Source organism: Lithobates pipiens, unplaced genomic scaffold, assembly GCF_037356315.1.
Source record: "Lithobates pipiens isolate NorthernLeopardFrog02 unplaced genomic scaffold, aLitPip1_a1.2 Scaffold_18, whole genome shotgun sequence".
Lineage (NCBI taxonomy): Eukaryota > Metazoa > Chordata > Amphibia > Anura > Ranidae > Lithobates > Lithobates pipiens.
Window position 1 is genome coordinate 276,474,128 of NW_027507758.1, and position 16,828 is coordinate 276,490,955.

Below are 16,828 nucleotides of genomic sequence, written 5' to 3' on the forward strand. Positions count from 1 at the left end.
GGACAACACAAGTAAACACAAAATGCAATTTGTAAATGAAGGTGTTTATTATTAAAGGTGAAAAAAAATCCAAACCATCATGGCCCTGTGTGAAAAAGTGATTGCCCCCCTTGTTAAAACATACTATAACTGTGGTTGTCCACACCTGAGTTCAATTTCTCTAGCCACACCCAGGCCTGATTATTGCCACACCTGTTCACAATCAAGGCATCACTTAAATAGGAGCTGCTTGACACAGTAAGGTCCACCAGAAGATCCTTAAAAGCTACACATCATGCCGAGACCCAAAGAAATTCAGGATCAATTGAGAAAGAAAGTAATTGAGATCTATCAGTCTGGAAAGGGTTATAAAGCCATTTCCAAAGCTTTGGGAATCCAGCGAACCACAGTGAGAGCCATTATCTACAAATGGTGAAGACATGGAACAGTGGTGAACCTTCCCAGGAGTGGCCGGCCGCCCAAAATTACCCCAAGAGAGCAGTGATGACTCATCCAAGAGGTCACAAAAGACCCCACAACAACGTCCAAGGAACTGCAGGCCTCACTTGCCTCAGTTAAGGACAGCGTTCATGCCTCCACCATCAGGAAAAGACTGGGCAAAAATGGCCTGCATGGCAGAGTTCCAAGGAGAAAACCACTGCTGAGCAAAAAGAACATCAAAGCTCGTCTCAATTTCTCCACAACACATCTTGATGATCCCCAAGACTTTTGGGACAACATTCTGTGGACCGATGAGACAAAAGTGGAACTCTTTGGAAGGTGTGTGTCCAAGTATATCTGGCGTAGAAGGAACACTGCATTTCATAAAAAGAACATTATACCAACAGTAAAATATGGTGGTGGTAGTGTGATGGTCTGGGGCTGTTTTGCTGCTTCAGGACCTGGAAGACTTGCCGTGATAAAAGGAACTATGAATTCTGCTGTCTATCAAGAGATCCTGAAGGAGAATGTCCGACCATCTGTTCGTGTACTCAAGCTGAAACGAACTTGGGTTCTGCAGCAGGACAATGATCCTAAACACACCAGCAAGTCCACCACCGAATGGCTGAAGAAAAACAAAATGAAGACTTTGGAGTGGCCTAGCCAAAGTCCTGACCTGAATCCTATTGAGATGTTGTGGTATGACCTTAAAAAGGCCGTTCATGCTCGAAAACCCTCTAATGTAACTGAATTAGGACAATTCTGCAAAGATGAGTGGGCCAAAATTCCTCCAGGACGCTGTAAAAGCCTCATTGCACGTTATCGCAAACGCTTGGTTGCAGTTGTTGCTGCTAAGGGTGGCCCAACCAGTTATTAGGTTTAGGGGGCAATCACTTTTTCACACAGGGCCATGATGGTTTGGATTTTTTTTCACCTTTAATAATAAACACCTTCATTTACAAATTGCATTTTGTGTTTACTTGTGTTGTCCTTGACTATTGTTTAAATTGGTTTGATGTTCCGAAACACTTAAGTGTGACAAACATGCAAAGGAACAGGAAATGAGGAAGGGGGCAAACACTTTTTCACACCACTGTATATATATATATATATATATACATACTCCTCCCATAAATTCAGGCCACCATACTGGCCTATATATATATATATATATATATATATGTATGAAGGCCAGTATGGTGGCCTGAATTTATGGGAGGAGTCCGGGGGGTATTTAAAGCAGCCCACTCATCTGTGGTCTTTGTCGGTTCTTGTGCACGATACCCTCCCTCCCATTCCCCTTGCAGAGCATTTCTCAGTTCATAGTTTTCAAGCATCTATTACATTTCTTGGGTATGCCCCCTTTTTTGGTATAATGACCAGCAGACCAGGACACACTTCAGGTCTATTTTATGTTGTAAGTCTTGTGGCGTGTTTATGTGGTTCACATCTATCCCGGTTGAAGGGCTTGGACCATAAATATATATATATATTTATTTATTATTATTTTTTTCTCAAGGTATTTTCATTTTTTTATGACTGCATTGTTTTGTTTTTATAATATTTAAAAATGCTATACTTTACAGAAAACAATGTTACTAAACTGGAAAATAAAGCATGCAATAGTGGATGTCATATGTAAGGTACAGAAAACTGCAGCAGAATCGAATTGATAACTCTTGGCACATCAGTTTCCCCAGACAATAGAGGTTTGTGAGTGCGCAATGCCAACCCAGCCTCTGGTGCCAAAGACCCATAGCAATACCAAAATAAGCTAGCATACTAGAGTATTTCTTTATATGCTATAACTCCCAGTTTGGTGCTGCTTCTGCTGTCTTTTTTTCTGTCTGGCTCTGGGCACTACTTTTAATTAATGTGTATGTTACCCCTAAATCTATTGTAATATGTTTGGTATCTTGTATCACTGTACAAAGTTTTTTGTAAAACTGTCTCAATGTTCTACCTGGAGATCTTACCAGTAACAGCATTTCCTGTTTCAGGTCAACAAAGATAACCTGTTGCCTTACATTTAGCAATAGGGTTGTCAGCTTGCCTTTCATGCTTCGTCTTTGGGTGCTGGGCTGTCTATATGATAGACTTGACAGGTAGCCTAATGGCCAACTGAAAAGGTGCACAGGGCACGCTGAGACGAGCTGACAATGCTGCTGCTAATCCAGCTTGGACCATGTAACTATGCATACAGTGCACCATACAGTGCACCATACTCATGGGAACACTCTAGAAGCTGGAAATCACTGTAGTAGGTACCGCTACTAAAGTGATCCTCACTAGCTTCCGGGTCCTGTGCCAAACAGCTGCCCTGCTGCATTCTGAACACAGGAGGTCTTCCGCTTGGCCCTGGAGCCAGTCAGAGATTGCTTAGCATTTTCTCAATGAATACAAAGCGTTCTCTGATTGGACAAGGTGGAGATGCGGGGCAGTGATGTCATGTTCTCCACCTTGTCCAATCAGAGAATGAATACAAAGCATTTTATGAATGTTATCTGTGCCGAGAGGCCAACCTCCTGTATTTATCAGGCAGCGTGGCAGCTTCTTGACACAGGACCCAGAAACAAGTGGAGATCACTGTAGTAGCAGTGTCTACTACAGTGATTTTCAGATTCTAGAGTAACTATATAAAAATATCCAAACCTGGAATTCTTATTTAGCAACATCAACAAAATGGAAGGTAGCTTGATGTATACTTATACCATAAGATTGGCCTTAAGTGGAAAACACACATAAATAAGCACCAGCAGGGATGCACTGAACCCACACACCAAACCAGCCATGGCCTAAATCATGACTTTTATTAGACAACTATGTAAAACTATACAAAACACCTAATATGGGGATTATAAGGAAGTCACTCCTGCCAGTGCCAGGTGTGTGACCTTACATATAGGGCAATGTAGGACTAGTATAGAGCTGTGTTATTTAGTAATCAAAGAGGATATGTACAATTACCTCCATGTTATCTCTGGTTCACACCAGTGCAATTTCTCATGTGATTTGACAGTTCAAAATTGCATGACAAGTTGCACCCATTGCTGGCAATGGAATCATTCAAACCATTGTGACTCAAGTCGCTATGAATTGAAAAAGGTTCCTGCACTAAGTTTTTGTGATTTCATTACAACATGCATTGACTTCTGTTAAATTAAGTCATAAGCCGCAGAGAAATTAAAGGTCCAAATCTCACTGATCGGTGACTTTGAAATTGCGCTGAAGTAGCATGACTTCAAAGCAGCACTGGTGTGAACCAGGGCTTAAGGGAGCTAAACAAAACATAACAAACAGCAGACATGTTTTTTTTTGCCATTGCTGAGAATTCTTACTATCTGTATGGAGGCATGGACTAGTGCTAAGAGTCACTATGGCTACTGAGAGGCTTGAATGCCTTCCCAAAGCCAAACATGCCACAGTGCCTGTTCCAGCCTAGATAAATTACTCTCCTAATGGTTCACTTTCTCCGCCAGTACATAAAGATCTCCCTTAATCCTCCTGCAACATAGTCCATATTGCCCCAATAGAAAACATGCTCATTAATTTAAAAAGTGAAATAAAAATGTAAAAAGCAAAAAAATACTTTGACCCAACATGTTTTCGCCTCAACTACATGCGTAGTTGTGTTTAACCAGTTGCCGACCGCCGCACGACGATGTACGTCGACAGAATGGCACGGGCAGGCATATGGGCGTACATGTACGTCCCTGCCTTCCCGCGGGCGGGGGGCCCGATGCCCCCCCCCCCCCCGGTGCCAGCGGCGGTCGGAATTCGTTCAGGAGCGATCCGGGATGAGGGGGCGGCCATTCGTTCATGGCCACCCCCTCGCGATCGCTCCTGACGAATGGAAGTACAGCGTGACATCACTTCCTCTCCTGTAATGTAAACACAGGCAGAGGACGTGATGCAATCTCTCCTCCGTGTCGGTATTTTTCGTTCCGGCACCGAGGAGAGAGGATCGGTGAGTTGCACCAACACTACACAATACAGTAGAACATGCCAGACACACTCTCACCCCCCCTTCACCCCCCGATCACCCCCCAATCACCCCTGCACCCCCAGTCACAGTGACACCAATTGCATTTTTATTTTTTTTGCATTGGTGTCATTTGTGACTGTAATAACTGTTAGGGCAGTTAGGGTTAGCCCCCTTTAGTTCTAGGGTACCCCCCTAACCCCCCCAATAAAGGTTTAACCCCGTGATCACCCCCTGTCGCCAGTGTCACTAAGGCTGGGTTCACATTGCAGTGGTTTATGAGAACGGATGTGATTCGCACCGCACTGCAGTGCAAATCACATCTGATCTCTGTGCGATTCGAGTTCAGCCATACAGATAGTATGGCTGAATTCGCATCGCACCCGCCGCACCCGCCGCAAACTCGCACGGGACCCTTTTTTTGGTCCGCAGCAGAATCGGATCGCATGGGTGTTCACACCATGCGATCCGATTCCTGTCCGAGTTTGCAGATCACACTGCGATATGCGAACTGATCTGGGGGTGTCATTAACATTTCACTGACACTCCCAGCAGTTCGCATAGGGCAGTGTGATGCGGGAACCCGCCGCGGATTCGTGCCGTTCCCGCATCGCTCCAGTGTGAACCCAGCCTAATAAGCGATCGTTTTTCTGATCGCTGTATTAGTGTCACAGGTGACGCTAGTTAGGCAGGTAGGTATTTAGGTTCGCCGCAGCTTTTTATAGCGCCAGGGACCCCCATATACTACCGCATAAAGCCCCCTGATTGCCCCCTAGTTAACCCTTTCACCAGTGATCACCATATAACTGTTACAGGTGACGCTGGTTGGTTATTTTTTTATAGTTTCAGGGCACCCGCCATTTATTACCTAATAAAGGTTTAACCCCCTGATCACCCGGCGGGTGATATAAGTTTGAGGGTCAGATAAGGTCTGCGTCGCCCCAGGCAGCGTCAGGTTAGTGCCAGTACCGCTAACACCCACGCACAAAGCATACACCTCCCTTAGTAATATAGTATCTGATCAGATCTATATAAGCGTCGCCAGCAGTTTAGGTTTCCCAAAACGCATTGTTAGCGGGATCAGCCCAGATACCTGCTAGCACCTGCGTTTAGCCCCTCCGCCAAGCCCAGCCCAGCCCACCCACGTGCAGTATCGATCGATCACTGTCACTTACAAAACACAACACACATAACTGCAGCGTTCGCAGAGTCAGGCCTGATCCCTGCGATCGCTAACAGTTTTTTTTGTAGCGTTTTGATACAGTCGCTGACAGCCTAGGTGCTTTTTTACCTGTGAGTCTCACTAGTGTACCCCTAAATTTAGGGGTGTCTACTTTCCAAAATGGGGTCATTTGGGGGGGGTTTGTGCCATCTTGGCATTTTATGGCCTTCAAAACTGCGATAGGTAGTGAGGAGTGAAGTCAAAAATGTACGCCCTTAGAACGCCTGAAGGCGGTGCTTAGTTTTCGGGGCCCTGTACGCGGCTAAGCTCCCAAAAAGTCCCACATATGTGGTATCCCCGTACTCAGGAGAAGCAGCAGAATTTATTTTGGGGTGTCATTTCACATATGCCCATAGCATGTGTGAGCAATATATCATTTAGTGACAACTTTGTGATAAAAAATAAGAAATAAATAAAAGTTTGTAATATTCCTGCAACTTGTGGCAAAATATAAAATATTCCATGGACTCAACATGCCTCTCAGCAAATAGCTTGGGGTGTCTACTTTCTAAAACGGGGTCATTTGTGGGTGTTTTGTGCCATCTTGGCATTTTATGGCCTTCAAAACTGTGATAGGTAGTGAGGAGTGAAATTACAAATGTATGCCCTTAGAAATCCTGAAGGCGGTGCTTGGTTTTCAGGGCCCCGTGCGCGGCTAGGCTTCCAAAAAGTCGACCACATGTGGTATCCCCGTACTCAGGAGAAGCAGCAGAATGTATTTTGGGGCACAATTCCACATATAACCATGGCATGTGTGAGCAATATATCATTTAGTGACAACTTTGTGTAAAAAATTATTCAATCGCTTGAGGCAAACAAATAAAATATTCAATGGGCTCAACATGCCTCTTATCAATTTCCTTAGGGTGTCTACTTTCCAAAATGGGGTCATTTGGGGGGGGGGGGGGTTTGTACTGCCCTGCCATTTTAGCACCTCAAGAAATGAGATAGGCAGTCATAAACTAAAAGCTGCGTAAATTCCAGAAAACGTACCTTAGTTTGTAGATGTGACAACTTTTGCGCAAACCAATAAATATACAGTTATTGACTTTTTTTTTACCAAAGACATGTGGCTGAATACATTTTGGCCTAAATGTATGACTAAAATTTAGTTTATTGGATTTTTCTAATAACAAAAAGTAGAAAATATCATTTTTTTTCAAAATTTGCGGTCTTTTTACGTTTATATCGCAAAAAATAAAAATCGCAGAGTCAGTCAAATACCTTTAAAAGAAAGCTCTATTTGTGGGAAAAAAAGGACGCAAATTTTGTTTGGGTACAACATTGCATGACCGCGCAATTACCAGTTAAAGCAGCGCAGTGCCAAATTGTAAAAAGACCTCTGGTCATTGACCAGCAAAATGGTCCGGTCTGAAAGTGGTTAAATAAACCACATGGCAAATGGCCATATTTGCTCTGTGATTACTATAACATGTATCTGTGATTTCCTTATACTTACCATATTACATGTTTTACATCGTTGTTTAATAAAAGTCAAGTTTTAGGTTACAGTGTAGTTTGGTGTGTGGGTTCAGTGCATCCCTGCTGTTGCTAATTTAGCAACATCAACAAGCATGGAGGGGCACATAATACAAAGACTTGCATATTAGAGAAGACACATTTCTGTTACTATAGATCAGGGATATGCAATTAGCAGACCTCCAGCTGTTGCAAATCTACAAGTCCCATCATGCCTCTGCCTCTGGGTGCCATGCTTGTGGCTGTCGGAGTCTTGCTATGCCTCATGGGATTTGTAGTTCTGCAACAGCTGGAGGTCCGCTAATTGCATATCCCTGGTATAGATGTAAGTGAGAATGGTGCAGATTTTTACATCAGTTGTTTTCAAGTCATCACTAGTGCAGAAATTAAGGAAAATTTTCCTCAACAGGGGCAGAGACAATAATAAAAACCTGGGGGGGGGGGGGGAACACATCTTCTCTACTCTATCCAATAGAGAAAATGTTTTTATCTGAAATTCTACCTTAAATATCTTCAGACTGAATATATGTCCATTTACAAATCATATTTTCTGGTGTGTACTATAGGTTGAGGCTTTGTTATGCCCATTCCCTTAATAGATGAGCATTAAAGAACAGGCAGTCTTTTTTTATGGAAGCTGGAAAGGATCAAGCCTTTATTTGGCAGAGCTTCAAGGTACTCTATTAGTAATTATACACATGCATAGGGCTACAGTGTCAACCTGGGCATATAAAGATGTATAGATTTTTTTTTATGAGTCTTAGTATTACCTAATATTTATTTTACATGTGGATGTGTTATGCAAATTATATATCTTTTTAGGAACATTTCCTAGGACAGTATTGCCTGTAATTGCAACTCATTCAGATGATTTTCCTTCAAATGATTTTGCACCCTTTGAGTGTGTCAGTTACTTCCTTTCCCCACCACACTGCATTTTCATCAGTCCATAAGTCTCTACCTAATCAAGCCATGCATGGATCGAAAATTGTCTGGTTCAGCAGGGAAGAGCCAAATTTTGATCCATGTGGTTATACAGCAGTCAATGTACCAATCGACTTCTGTACAACCACCCTGTCAGAGTTCCCCCTCTCGATCAACATTGCAGGCTATAGCCTGCAACGATGATCAGTGTATTCTGATGGTGTGAGAGTCTCTCCACTGTTAGAGTACAATAGCTAAGTGGGGAGGATTCCCCCGTCCACATCGAGTGTGTGGATGGGGAAAATGAGCCGTTCCACTCGCTGGTTGAATTAAAAAAAAATAACATCTATGGGCTGCTTTAGTCCTGTAGTGACACAGGGGTCGATGAATGGAACTACATGGTTTGGTGGAAACCACACATTTTGACACACATTGTTCAATGCAACAATGCAAAGGTTCTGCTGGCAGCTTTGTGTTGCAGGAGAACAGGAACAGGTGGCAGAAATGAAATGAAAGACATGTTGTAGTGTTTTTTTTATTATTATTAAAAAAGGAACAGAGTTGATTTAAGATAGATATCAAAAACATGAGTGAATTCACCGTGCCTCCAAAGATAGCTGGCTATTCAAAATCTGTCAGGAATGTGGATTTTTCTGGGTTTGTGTGCATTTTTTATTTATTTTTGGCATAAACTTCATGTTTGAATTCCCTATTTAAAGCATTTGTATTTAGGGGTTAGGGTCTGTGATTAAAGGGGACCTTCCAATTTCTTGCAAGGTCCACTTTAATGTTTAAAATATTTGTTGTGGTCTGCGGAAGAAACGTTACAGGGTATGATAGGAAGGATGTTGATAATGTAGCTTTGTTACTTCTCTCTGCTCCTACTTCATTTTGTCTGTAAATCTGTGCTTTTTTCATCTGTCCTGCTACTTTTTGGTCATTATCTTCATCCATCATTGGTTCGAGGGGTTGGGTTTGACATGCCTTGCTCCTCTACCACAATGGCTACCTCCACATTAACACATTGCTATCGCTAGCCATAATTTTTTGTAGGGACCAGTTCTATTGTTGGTACAGACAAGCTGTTGTATGGAATGTGTGCTGAAAGTAAGTAGGATATATTGGTGGGGGTGGACATGGACACACAATTTGTTCAGGTGTGATATGCTGGAATGCAAGTTAGTCAGGTTGGAAAAAGATACAAGTCCATCTAGTTCAACCAATAATAATAAAAAAAATCATACAATCCTATATACAGTCCTATACACACAGTTGATCCAGAGGAAGGCGAAAAACCCCAGCAAAGCATGATCTAATTTGCTACAGCAGGGGAACAAAATTCCTTCCTGATTCCCAGAGAGGCAATCGGATATTCCCTGGAGTGGGGGGGGGGGGGCGGGCTAAGCCATGCTCTGTGTGTGAATGAACACACAGAGCGCAGCTCAGGAGCAAGTATGCACGAGTGCCCACATAGCACTAGGCTTGCTGTTAGGTGCACTCAGCGGGGGGAGGAGCCAGGACATCTGGCGGGGGTACCCAGCAAAAAGAGGATTAGGGCTGCTCATGTTTGTTGTTGGGGAAAAAAAATCCTTTAGAATTACTTTAAATAAATCCTTTCAATTTCCATGACATACTTTATTTTAGACCCAGTGACATTATCTGTCCAGTGCTTGCAGATCATAACTGGTGCAAGGAGGCAGCAAGGTGTGTAGCTTTAGGTCTCTCAAAACATCACAGCACATTGCCTTGGTACTCCTCCAAGGAGCCTTCCTCCGAGGCTGCCTTGGTGCTCCTCCAAGGAGCCTTCAACCCTTCTTGGTAGGAGTTATGCAATCATCAAAATATCTTAATGTGTGAATTTCAGTCTGAAGCAGTGGACATTTCTAGGCAGAATGCATATGAATGCAGACTGCCCTCAATATATGATGACAACTGAAATGCAATGAATGAAAGGGACATGCCAGGGACATTAGTGTTTGGGAGGAACAGGCTAGACACTACTGGGTGTCCTCCAGCCACGAAAGTAGATGGGCGCTTTCTTTCTGCAGCTTCTAATGCACACAGGAGCAATTTGAGTACAGGGGAGTAGCATGTACAACCCTGTAAGACTAAAGCTAAGGCTGGAGTTCAGCATTACCCTTATTTTGTAACATTCACTTTACAAAGTCAATAGACTTTACTCCATTAGAAAATCAGCCACCATGTGTCTCATCACATATGGCATTTGTTTTATGTTTGTTACAGTATACTTTATTGTCTAACCAAATTGTACTTTTACTACATTACTACTACCTTGCTGGAGTTTATCGCAGTGTGTAAAGCCACTTATTTACTGAGTAATAAATGACAATGTTTTAAAAGCATGCTTTAATGTCCCACTACAAGTGTTTTCTGTTATGGAAACACAGTAAATAACAATTTTATGGCCATTTAAAGTCTCTTAAGTAGCTGCATTACACGATGATGCATCCATTATAATATTATTTCACTTACAAAAGCATTTTTTTTGTTTAGTACGTGGTCAGTTTTTCAATGCTAGTCTACGAATAATAATATTAATGCAGAAATATGAAAAGTCAGGACTAGCAAAGCTATTCAGTCTAAAACAATACACCATATCAAATGTTCTTGTTATTTTTTAGGAGACAAGATGCTACTTTAATTAGGATAGCTTTAATATATTTTGGAATTGTGCCTAAGCTCCTAGTGTTGCCATGACAGCTTTCAGACGGGATAAGGACAGAGCTTAAACAAGAATCAAACATGGTTTAAAGATTTCTTCTAAACAATATTTGTATCTAAATTGGATACCTAACAAACTGCATTTTAATTTTTGAAATCAACAAAGCATACTTTGATTCTGTAAAAAAAAAAAAAAAAAGAAAAAAAAGTGATGTGCTGCTGGCAAAGGGCTATTTTAAGGGAACTTGTTGCTTTGGCCTGCACACGTTTTAGTTTTGGATAACATGGAGAAGGATTTGAACATTTGTTAATTAGAAATATTCCCTCTTAATGTCCTAGTGACCACCAGTCTTTAGTAGAGAAAGTAAGGGTACATTTCCAGATGGAGATGCAATTAAAAATGTAAAAAAAAAAAAAGAGAGAGGTGCACTGCTAGCCATCTCCGCTCTATTTAGATGGTGTTTTATCAACATATGTGTCCTAGTTAAAAGGATTTTCCTTGACTTTCTGCTCTAGCAGCTATATGTCACCAGGACAAGAAAATAGTGGAGGTCTCCTAAAGTCTTGAGAGAAGTATAATGCAGCGTACACACAAGCGGAATGTCCGACAGAAAAAGTCCTACTGAAGCTTTTCATCGTATATTCTGATCGTGTGTATGCCTCATCTGACTTTTTTTTCGAAAATTCTGATGGACCTAGAAAAAGAACATGTTCTAAATATTTCCGACAGAGTCAATTCCTATTGGGAAAACCGCTCATCTGTATGCTGTTCCGATGCACCAAAAATGACGCATGCTCTGAAGCAAGTACGAGATGGAAGCTATTTGCTACTGAACTTAGTTTTTCTAGTCCCGTTGTACATGTTGTATATCACTGCATTCTTGATGATCGGACATTGGTGTGATCATGTGCATGTGAGACAGTTTCAATGGAATTCTGCCGGAACTCCGCTGGAAAAGCCTTCAGAGTTTATTCCAACGGGTAAACCGGTCGTGTGTACAAGGCATTAGGGACTGCCATTGCAGGCCTTGTTTTAAATATGCTAGTTGCTTAGCTGTGTTTGTCATTGATATGTTTCAGTCACAGACCCTGAACAAGCATATAGTAAAAAAGTGTCAGAACTACTTATCTTCGTACTTGTTCTAGGTCAACAACATATCAGTGTCAAAGCATCTGATTAACCAACCTTGGATGAAAACAAAATGTGATACTGTACCCATATGTTTATTGTTAACTATATTGAAGAGCTTTTGGTAAAGATCAGTAATGGGAGTATATGAGGAAAAGTGTTACTTTTCTGTATGGTAGTGATGCTTACACTTCCTGGTAGGATTACTTATGTGATCCAAGATTATACTGTGATAGTTACAGTTCCTTCAAATTACAGGGGTGTTCCATTGCTCCACAAAATAAAGGAAAACCCTGCATCAATCCCTTGATTTCATCTAATGTAGGTATCTGTTCCTTAAAAAAAAAAAAATCAGCTGCAGCACTGATGCAGCCTTTTCCTGAGTGGTGGAGCACTGACCTTTTCAGGACAACTGGATTCTGAACTTTGCTTGAGTTGCACCAAAGTTGGCAGATCATTCCAAGAGCAGCAGAAACATCAGACCTGCTTTTGAGAACAACTGCTTGGCTAGGGCTTTAAACATTGACAACGTTCCAATACCTGAAACAACTGCAATGAGTCTCAACACATTACAATTCGATGTGGAAAATGATATTTTAAGCTCAGCTCCAACCAAACCACTTTAAAGTTGTTTTAGGGTATAATCAGCAAACACAAGAGCCTCTGACAGTTTTTCACTGCAAACTTGTAACGTTATAAAACTGAAAACTTAACTTAAAGTAAAGTCACTTGTACTCCATCCCTTCCTTTTGGAAGGTCACTGTTTGCCTTGAGGAAGGGGCTCTGTATAATCCAAGCATGCCAGAAACATAAAGTTCAAATCTGGGGTATTTTTAATGATGCCTAAGGAAGTATAAAATAAAGTAGTAGCTCTGGCTGCAATACTCCGCTTCTCTCTGTCACTGTCCTCTACAGTAATTTCTCTTCACCATGTTCTCAGTCTTTCATATGGAATGATGTCAAGCATTATTCAACCCACTACTGTGAGTGCAGGGCCCCATGTGCTGAAACCCTCGGGTGGACATCACAGCACCTTGTACATACTGTACAATGCACAGTAGAGGACATCCCAGCATCAGAGAAGAGGACCCCTCTGTTTCATGTGACCAGCTTGAACACATTCGGAAATAGTAGGTTTAAAAGAAAAAAACATCCTTGCCACACCCTCACACCCAGGGTTTCACTGGTACAGGAAGTGAGGAGAAATCTTCATCGTGGAGACGCAGAAAAACACAGAGGTTTTACCTTTACCTAGTTTGTTTTTGAGGATTCAAATTGTGCAGCATTCATTCTGAAGTTTGCCGGCCTTACACGGTGCAAATTTCTTTCCTGCAAGCCGACCCCCGCATCCCTGGAGAAGAGAGTGATTATCGCTAGTGGCTTTTGCAGCCGCTAGTGATAATCGCAAGAGAATCTGGCAGGTTGGTTGTACCCAAGTTGATCAATTGATCAACTCAGTACATTCAGCCTGCCCAATAACGATTCGAACCATGTGTGGCTGGCCTTACTCCTTGGCGAGTCACTGACCTGGAAAAAGCATGCAGCAAGAACATTTCATATGAGCAGACTTGTTTTAGATATATGTAGTGCTGACACAAGGATAAACAAAGACAGCAACAATGTCAATATACCTGTCCCTTGAAAGGCGTTGGACATATTTCTCAGTCACTAGTATAGTTGAATTGTATTGCTTTGTGGAAGAAAAAATGATTGAGTAAATGACCTCATAAACCACACACTATTAAATAAAAGTAAAAAAATAAAAAGAAAAATTAATAAATTTGATGCATTTATATTATGATCACAAATTGAAAATAAGTGTTCAAGCACACCATACACTACAAATCTTAGTTTGATAAGATGATATAATAAAAATTTCCGTTTCATTCAACTAATAATATTCTGTTTGCTGTCATCAGAAATCCCAAAACGCATATGACTTAAAAGCACGGCACATGTTGTAATCTTTGAACAATCAGATTACTACATCAAACAAAACATTGTATCGTGTTGTGCGTTGGCCTTTTTAAGGTTTAAGCAGATTGTGATGTGTGTGTGATGTGGTTATCAAGTTCTACAAAGCATTCTTTATGGCTGTCAGTGAGATTGTAAAATCTGCAGTTAGGCAGGAGCAGTCTGTGATGCCCCTGCAACCCCCCTCTGGGAATGATGGAACAAGATGTGATGAGTTGGGATCAGTGGAAATGTTTCTTTATAATATACAATATCAAAAACAAAAAAAATCTTTTCATCGCACAGAGGATCTGTATTCAGTGTACAAAACAATATCTGATGCTGCTGTTGTTTTTAATTAGAATCTGAAGTTTACAATTAGTTGCTTAAAAGAGTCACAGATACTTTGACAGTTACTTTGACTGGATCATTGTGGACATGAATGTATATCTCCTTAGGGAAGGTTACATGCATTTTATCATGAAAAAAATAATCATAATTGGAAATAATGTAAGTAGCCAATTCAATTATTGTAATTATTTGTTTACATCAACGTTATCTACATCTTCAAAGCTTTCTTCATGTTAATGTTTCACTATTCCTTCATATGTTTCATCTAATTAAAGCCAAACTCTGTAAAATATGAAAATCCTCTCTTGCAGCTGGGCTGCTAATACATTAATTGCTTGTTTAGTCTGGGGGAGAGATTTTTTTTTTTACCCGATTCTACCCTCCCCTGGCAGATGGTGCTCACCCATGCTTCTGCAGTGGAATATCCCTCTGTGTAATCACATCCAATAAATTGCTACTGACCCTGCTTTGGTCTTGATGACTTCAAGACCTAAGACCAGTGGAGCATAGGAGGAGTAGAGGATTGGGTAGGTAGATCATCTTGTCTATTTCCTGTAGACCTATGCAAAGAATTACCTTGCAGTGAGGGTGTAGGCCAGAGTTTGGCTTTAAAGTGTAATTATAATCAAATATAGGGAAGAGAAGGATTAAAACTCCTGCCAATTTACTTTTTGCTGGGTGTGTCCCATTGGGGAGGTTTCCCTTCACTTCTTGTCATGGAGATGCAAGAGAGGGTGAGAAGAAATCTTTACACATTACTTTATTATTTGTCACTGGAAAGGCTATGTGCATTGGAAGGTTTCCCCTCTGTTCCTGTTCCAGTGTTACCTCAAAATGGTGATTTCTCTCTTTAAATTCTGGTGACAATAGTTATTTGGACAAATAGAGTGGGGGTAAGGAACATAGACAGAAGTAAAAGGTCTTGAATAAAGTGGAGAAGGCTTGGAAGCTCTGTATGATTTTTTTATTTTTTATTTATCCCCATTGTGAGAATTTGCATCACTTTCTGTGTCATCTTTGGGGCAAAATGTGAGAAGAAATCTCTCTCAATTACAAGACCTTCTGTTTTTGTTGGTGCGTTTTCAACTCACATCTTGTGAGGACCCCACAACAGGAACACTGGTAGGTATAAAGACCCCACCCAAAGTCTATAAAAGGCTTTATGTTTGTAATGCAATTAAAAAATGCACTTTAAAACGTTTTTTTGTTTTTTTTTTCATTTTATTTAGTATTTCCTTATGTTTTTTTTTATTTTTTTTATTTCAGATCTGTCAGCACTGGCTAAGCCAATGTTTTTGGAATTACCTGGACTGGAGTGAGATATGCCACTACTTTGCTGTGTGTATCCTTTTTGGGGTGGATTATCAGGTATACCTGTGCTTAGCAATATTCAGGCACCTACAGCAAGAAATCCTGCAACATACACAAACCCAGGACCTGCAGGTCTTCCTAAAAGTAAGTCTATCTAAAATAATTAAATTAAAAAAAAAAAATGTATAACCTCACAACTATACATTATATCAATCCAAACTTGTGTAAATACAAGTAGATTGGTAAAGATAAACATACAATTCATATTATGTGTCTGTTCTGGCGCCTGAATACAATGTCACCTGTCATCCCTGAATACAATGCTAACTGAAGGTAAGTCTATGAAGTACATAATCTAGAGCAAGTACCCTCTTGCACATCCTATAAATCACTCCAACCTTTAGGTACAGGCACTTCCTGAAATATATACATTTTCGTTGGGAGGCAGCACAATCTTGTGCAAGCTTCTCAACAGCCTTGAACTAGTATTACATTTTCAGATTAAACAAGGTGATGGGTAGGCAGAGCCTGCCCTCTACAAGTGGCAAAGACTGTAAAGATGATGGCACCAGCAAAATCTCAACCCTGGGAACTGCCTGTGGAGCAGCTTTTCCTTTATGACATGTTTACTTTAATCCCTTCCCACCCATCCACTGCATCTAATATACTTCTAATGTCTTGTACACACGGTCAGAAATTCCGATGGAAATGGTCTGATCAGATTACATTGTCTTAAAATCCAATCGTGTGTGGGCTCTATCGGACTTTTTCCATCAGAAATTCCGCGGGAAAAAATTTGAGAGCAGGATCTCAAATTTTCAGACAAAAAAATCCGATCTGACTTTTTCCGATCGTTTGTAGAGAATTCTGGTGGGACAAAGTGCCACGCATGCTGAGATCAAATTATGAGACCAAAGCTATTGGTTACTAGCCTCAACATAAGTCCCGTCGTAGCGAACGAACGTCATCACGTTCCGAAAGATCGGATCTTCCGTCAACTTTGTCCGACCGTATGTATGCAACTCCAGTTTAGGACAAAATCCATCGGAAAAAATCTGATGGATTTTGTTGTCGGAATGTCCGACCATGTGTATAAGGCATAAGAGTTTTTGATGCCTGCTCCCACCACTGAAAATCTTTTCTCTTTGGCTTCTGATTTGCTACTGTGTCCTGTAGTGTCATAGGGGTTGGCAGGAGGAACCAAAGAAGGAGGAAACCAGGATTCCAAGACTTTTGGAAGTGTTGGATGCAGACATTTTTGAGGAAGTGGCTCAGGCAGTTAAGTATTAAAGAGGAACTGTACTCGGCTCAAACAATGCAGCATCCCCGAGCTCCCTGCCTGGCTGTCATTGGCCGGGCATGGATGACATCACTC

At 41.2% G+C, this 16,828-nt stretch overlaps 1 protein-coding gene across 2 annotated transcripts in view; it reads left to right on the forward strand.

Annotated features, from left to right (window-relative positions):
* Positions 1-16,828, forward strand: part of TBC1D32 (TBC1 domain family member 32) — a 448,964-nt gene that overhangs the window by 396,851 nt on the left and 35,285 nt on the right. For both annotated transcript variants that reach the window (XM_077487027.1, XM_077487028.1), the window contains exon 33: positions 15,409-15,597. In XM_077487027.1, coding sequence (XP_077343153.1) covers positions 15,409-15,597 — 189 coding nt within the window. The remainder of the gene's footprint in view (positions 1-15,408; positions 15,598-16,828) is intronic.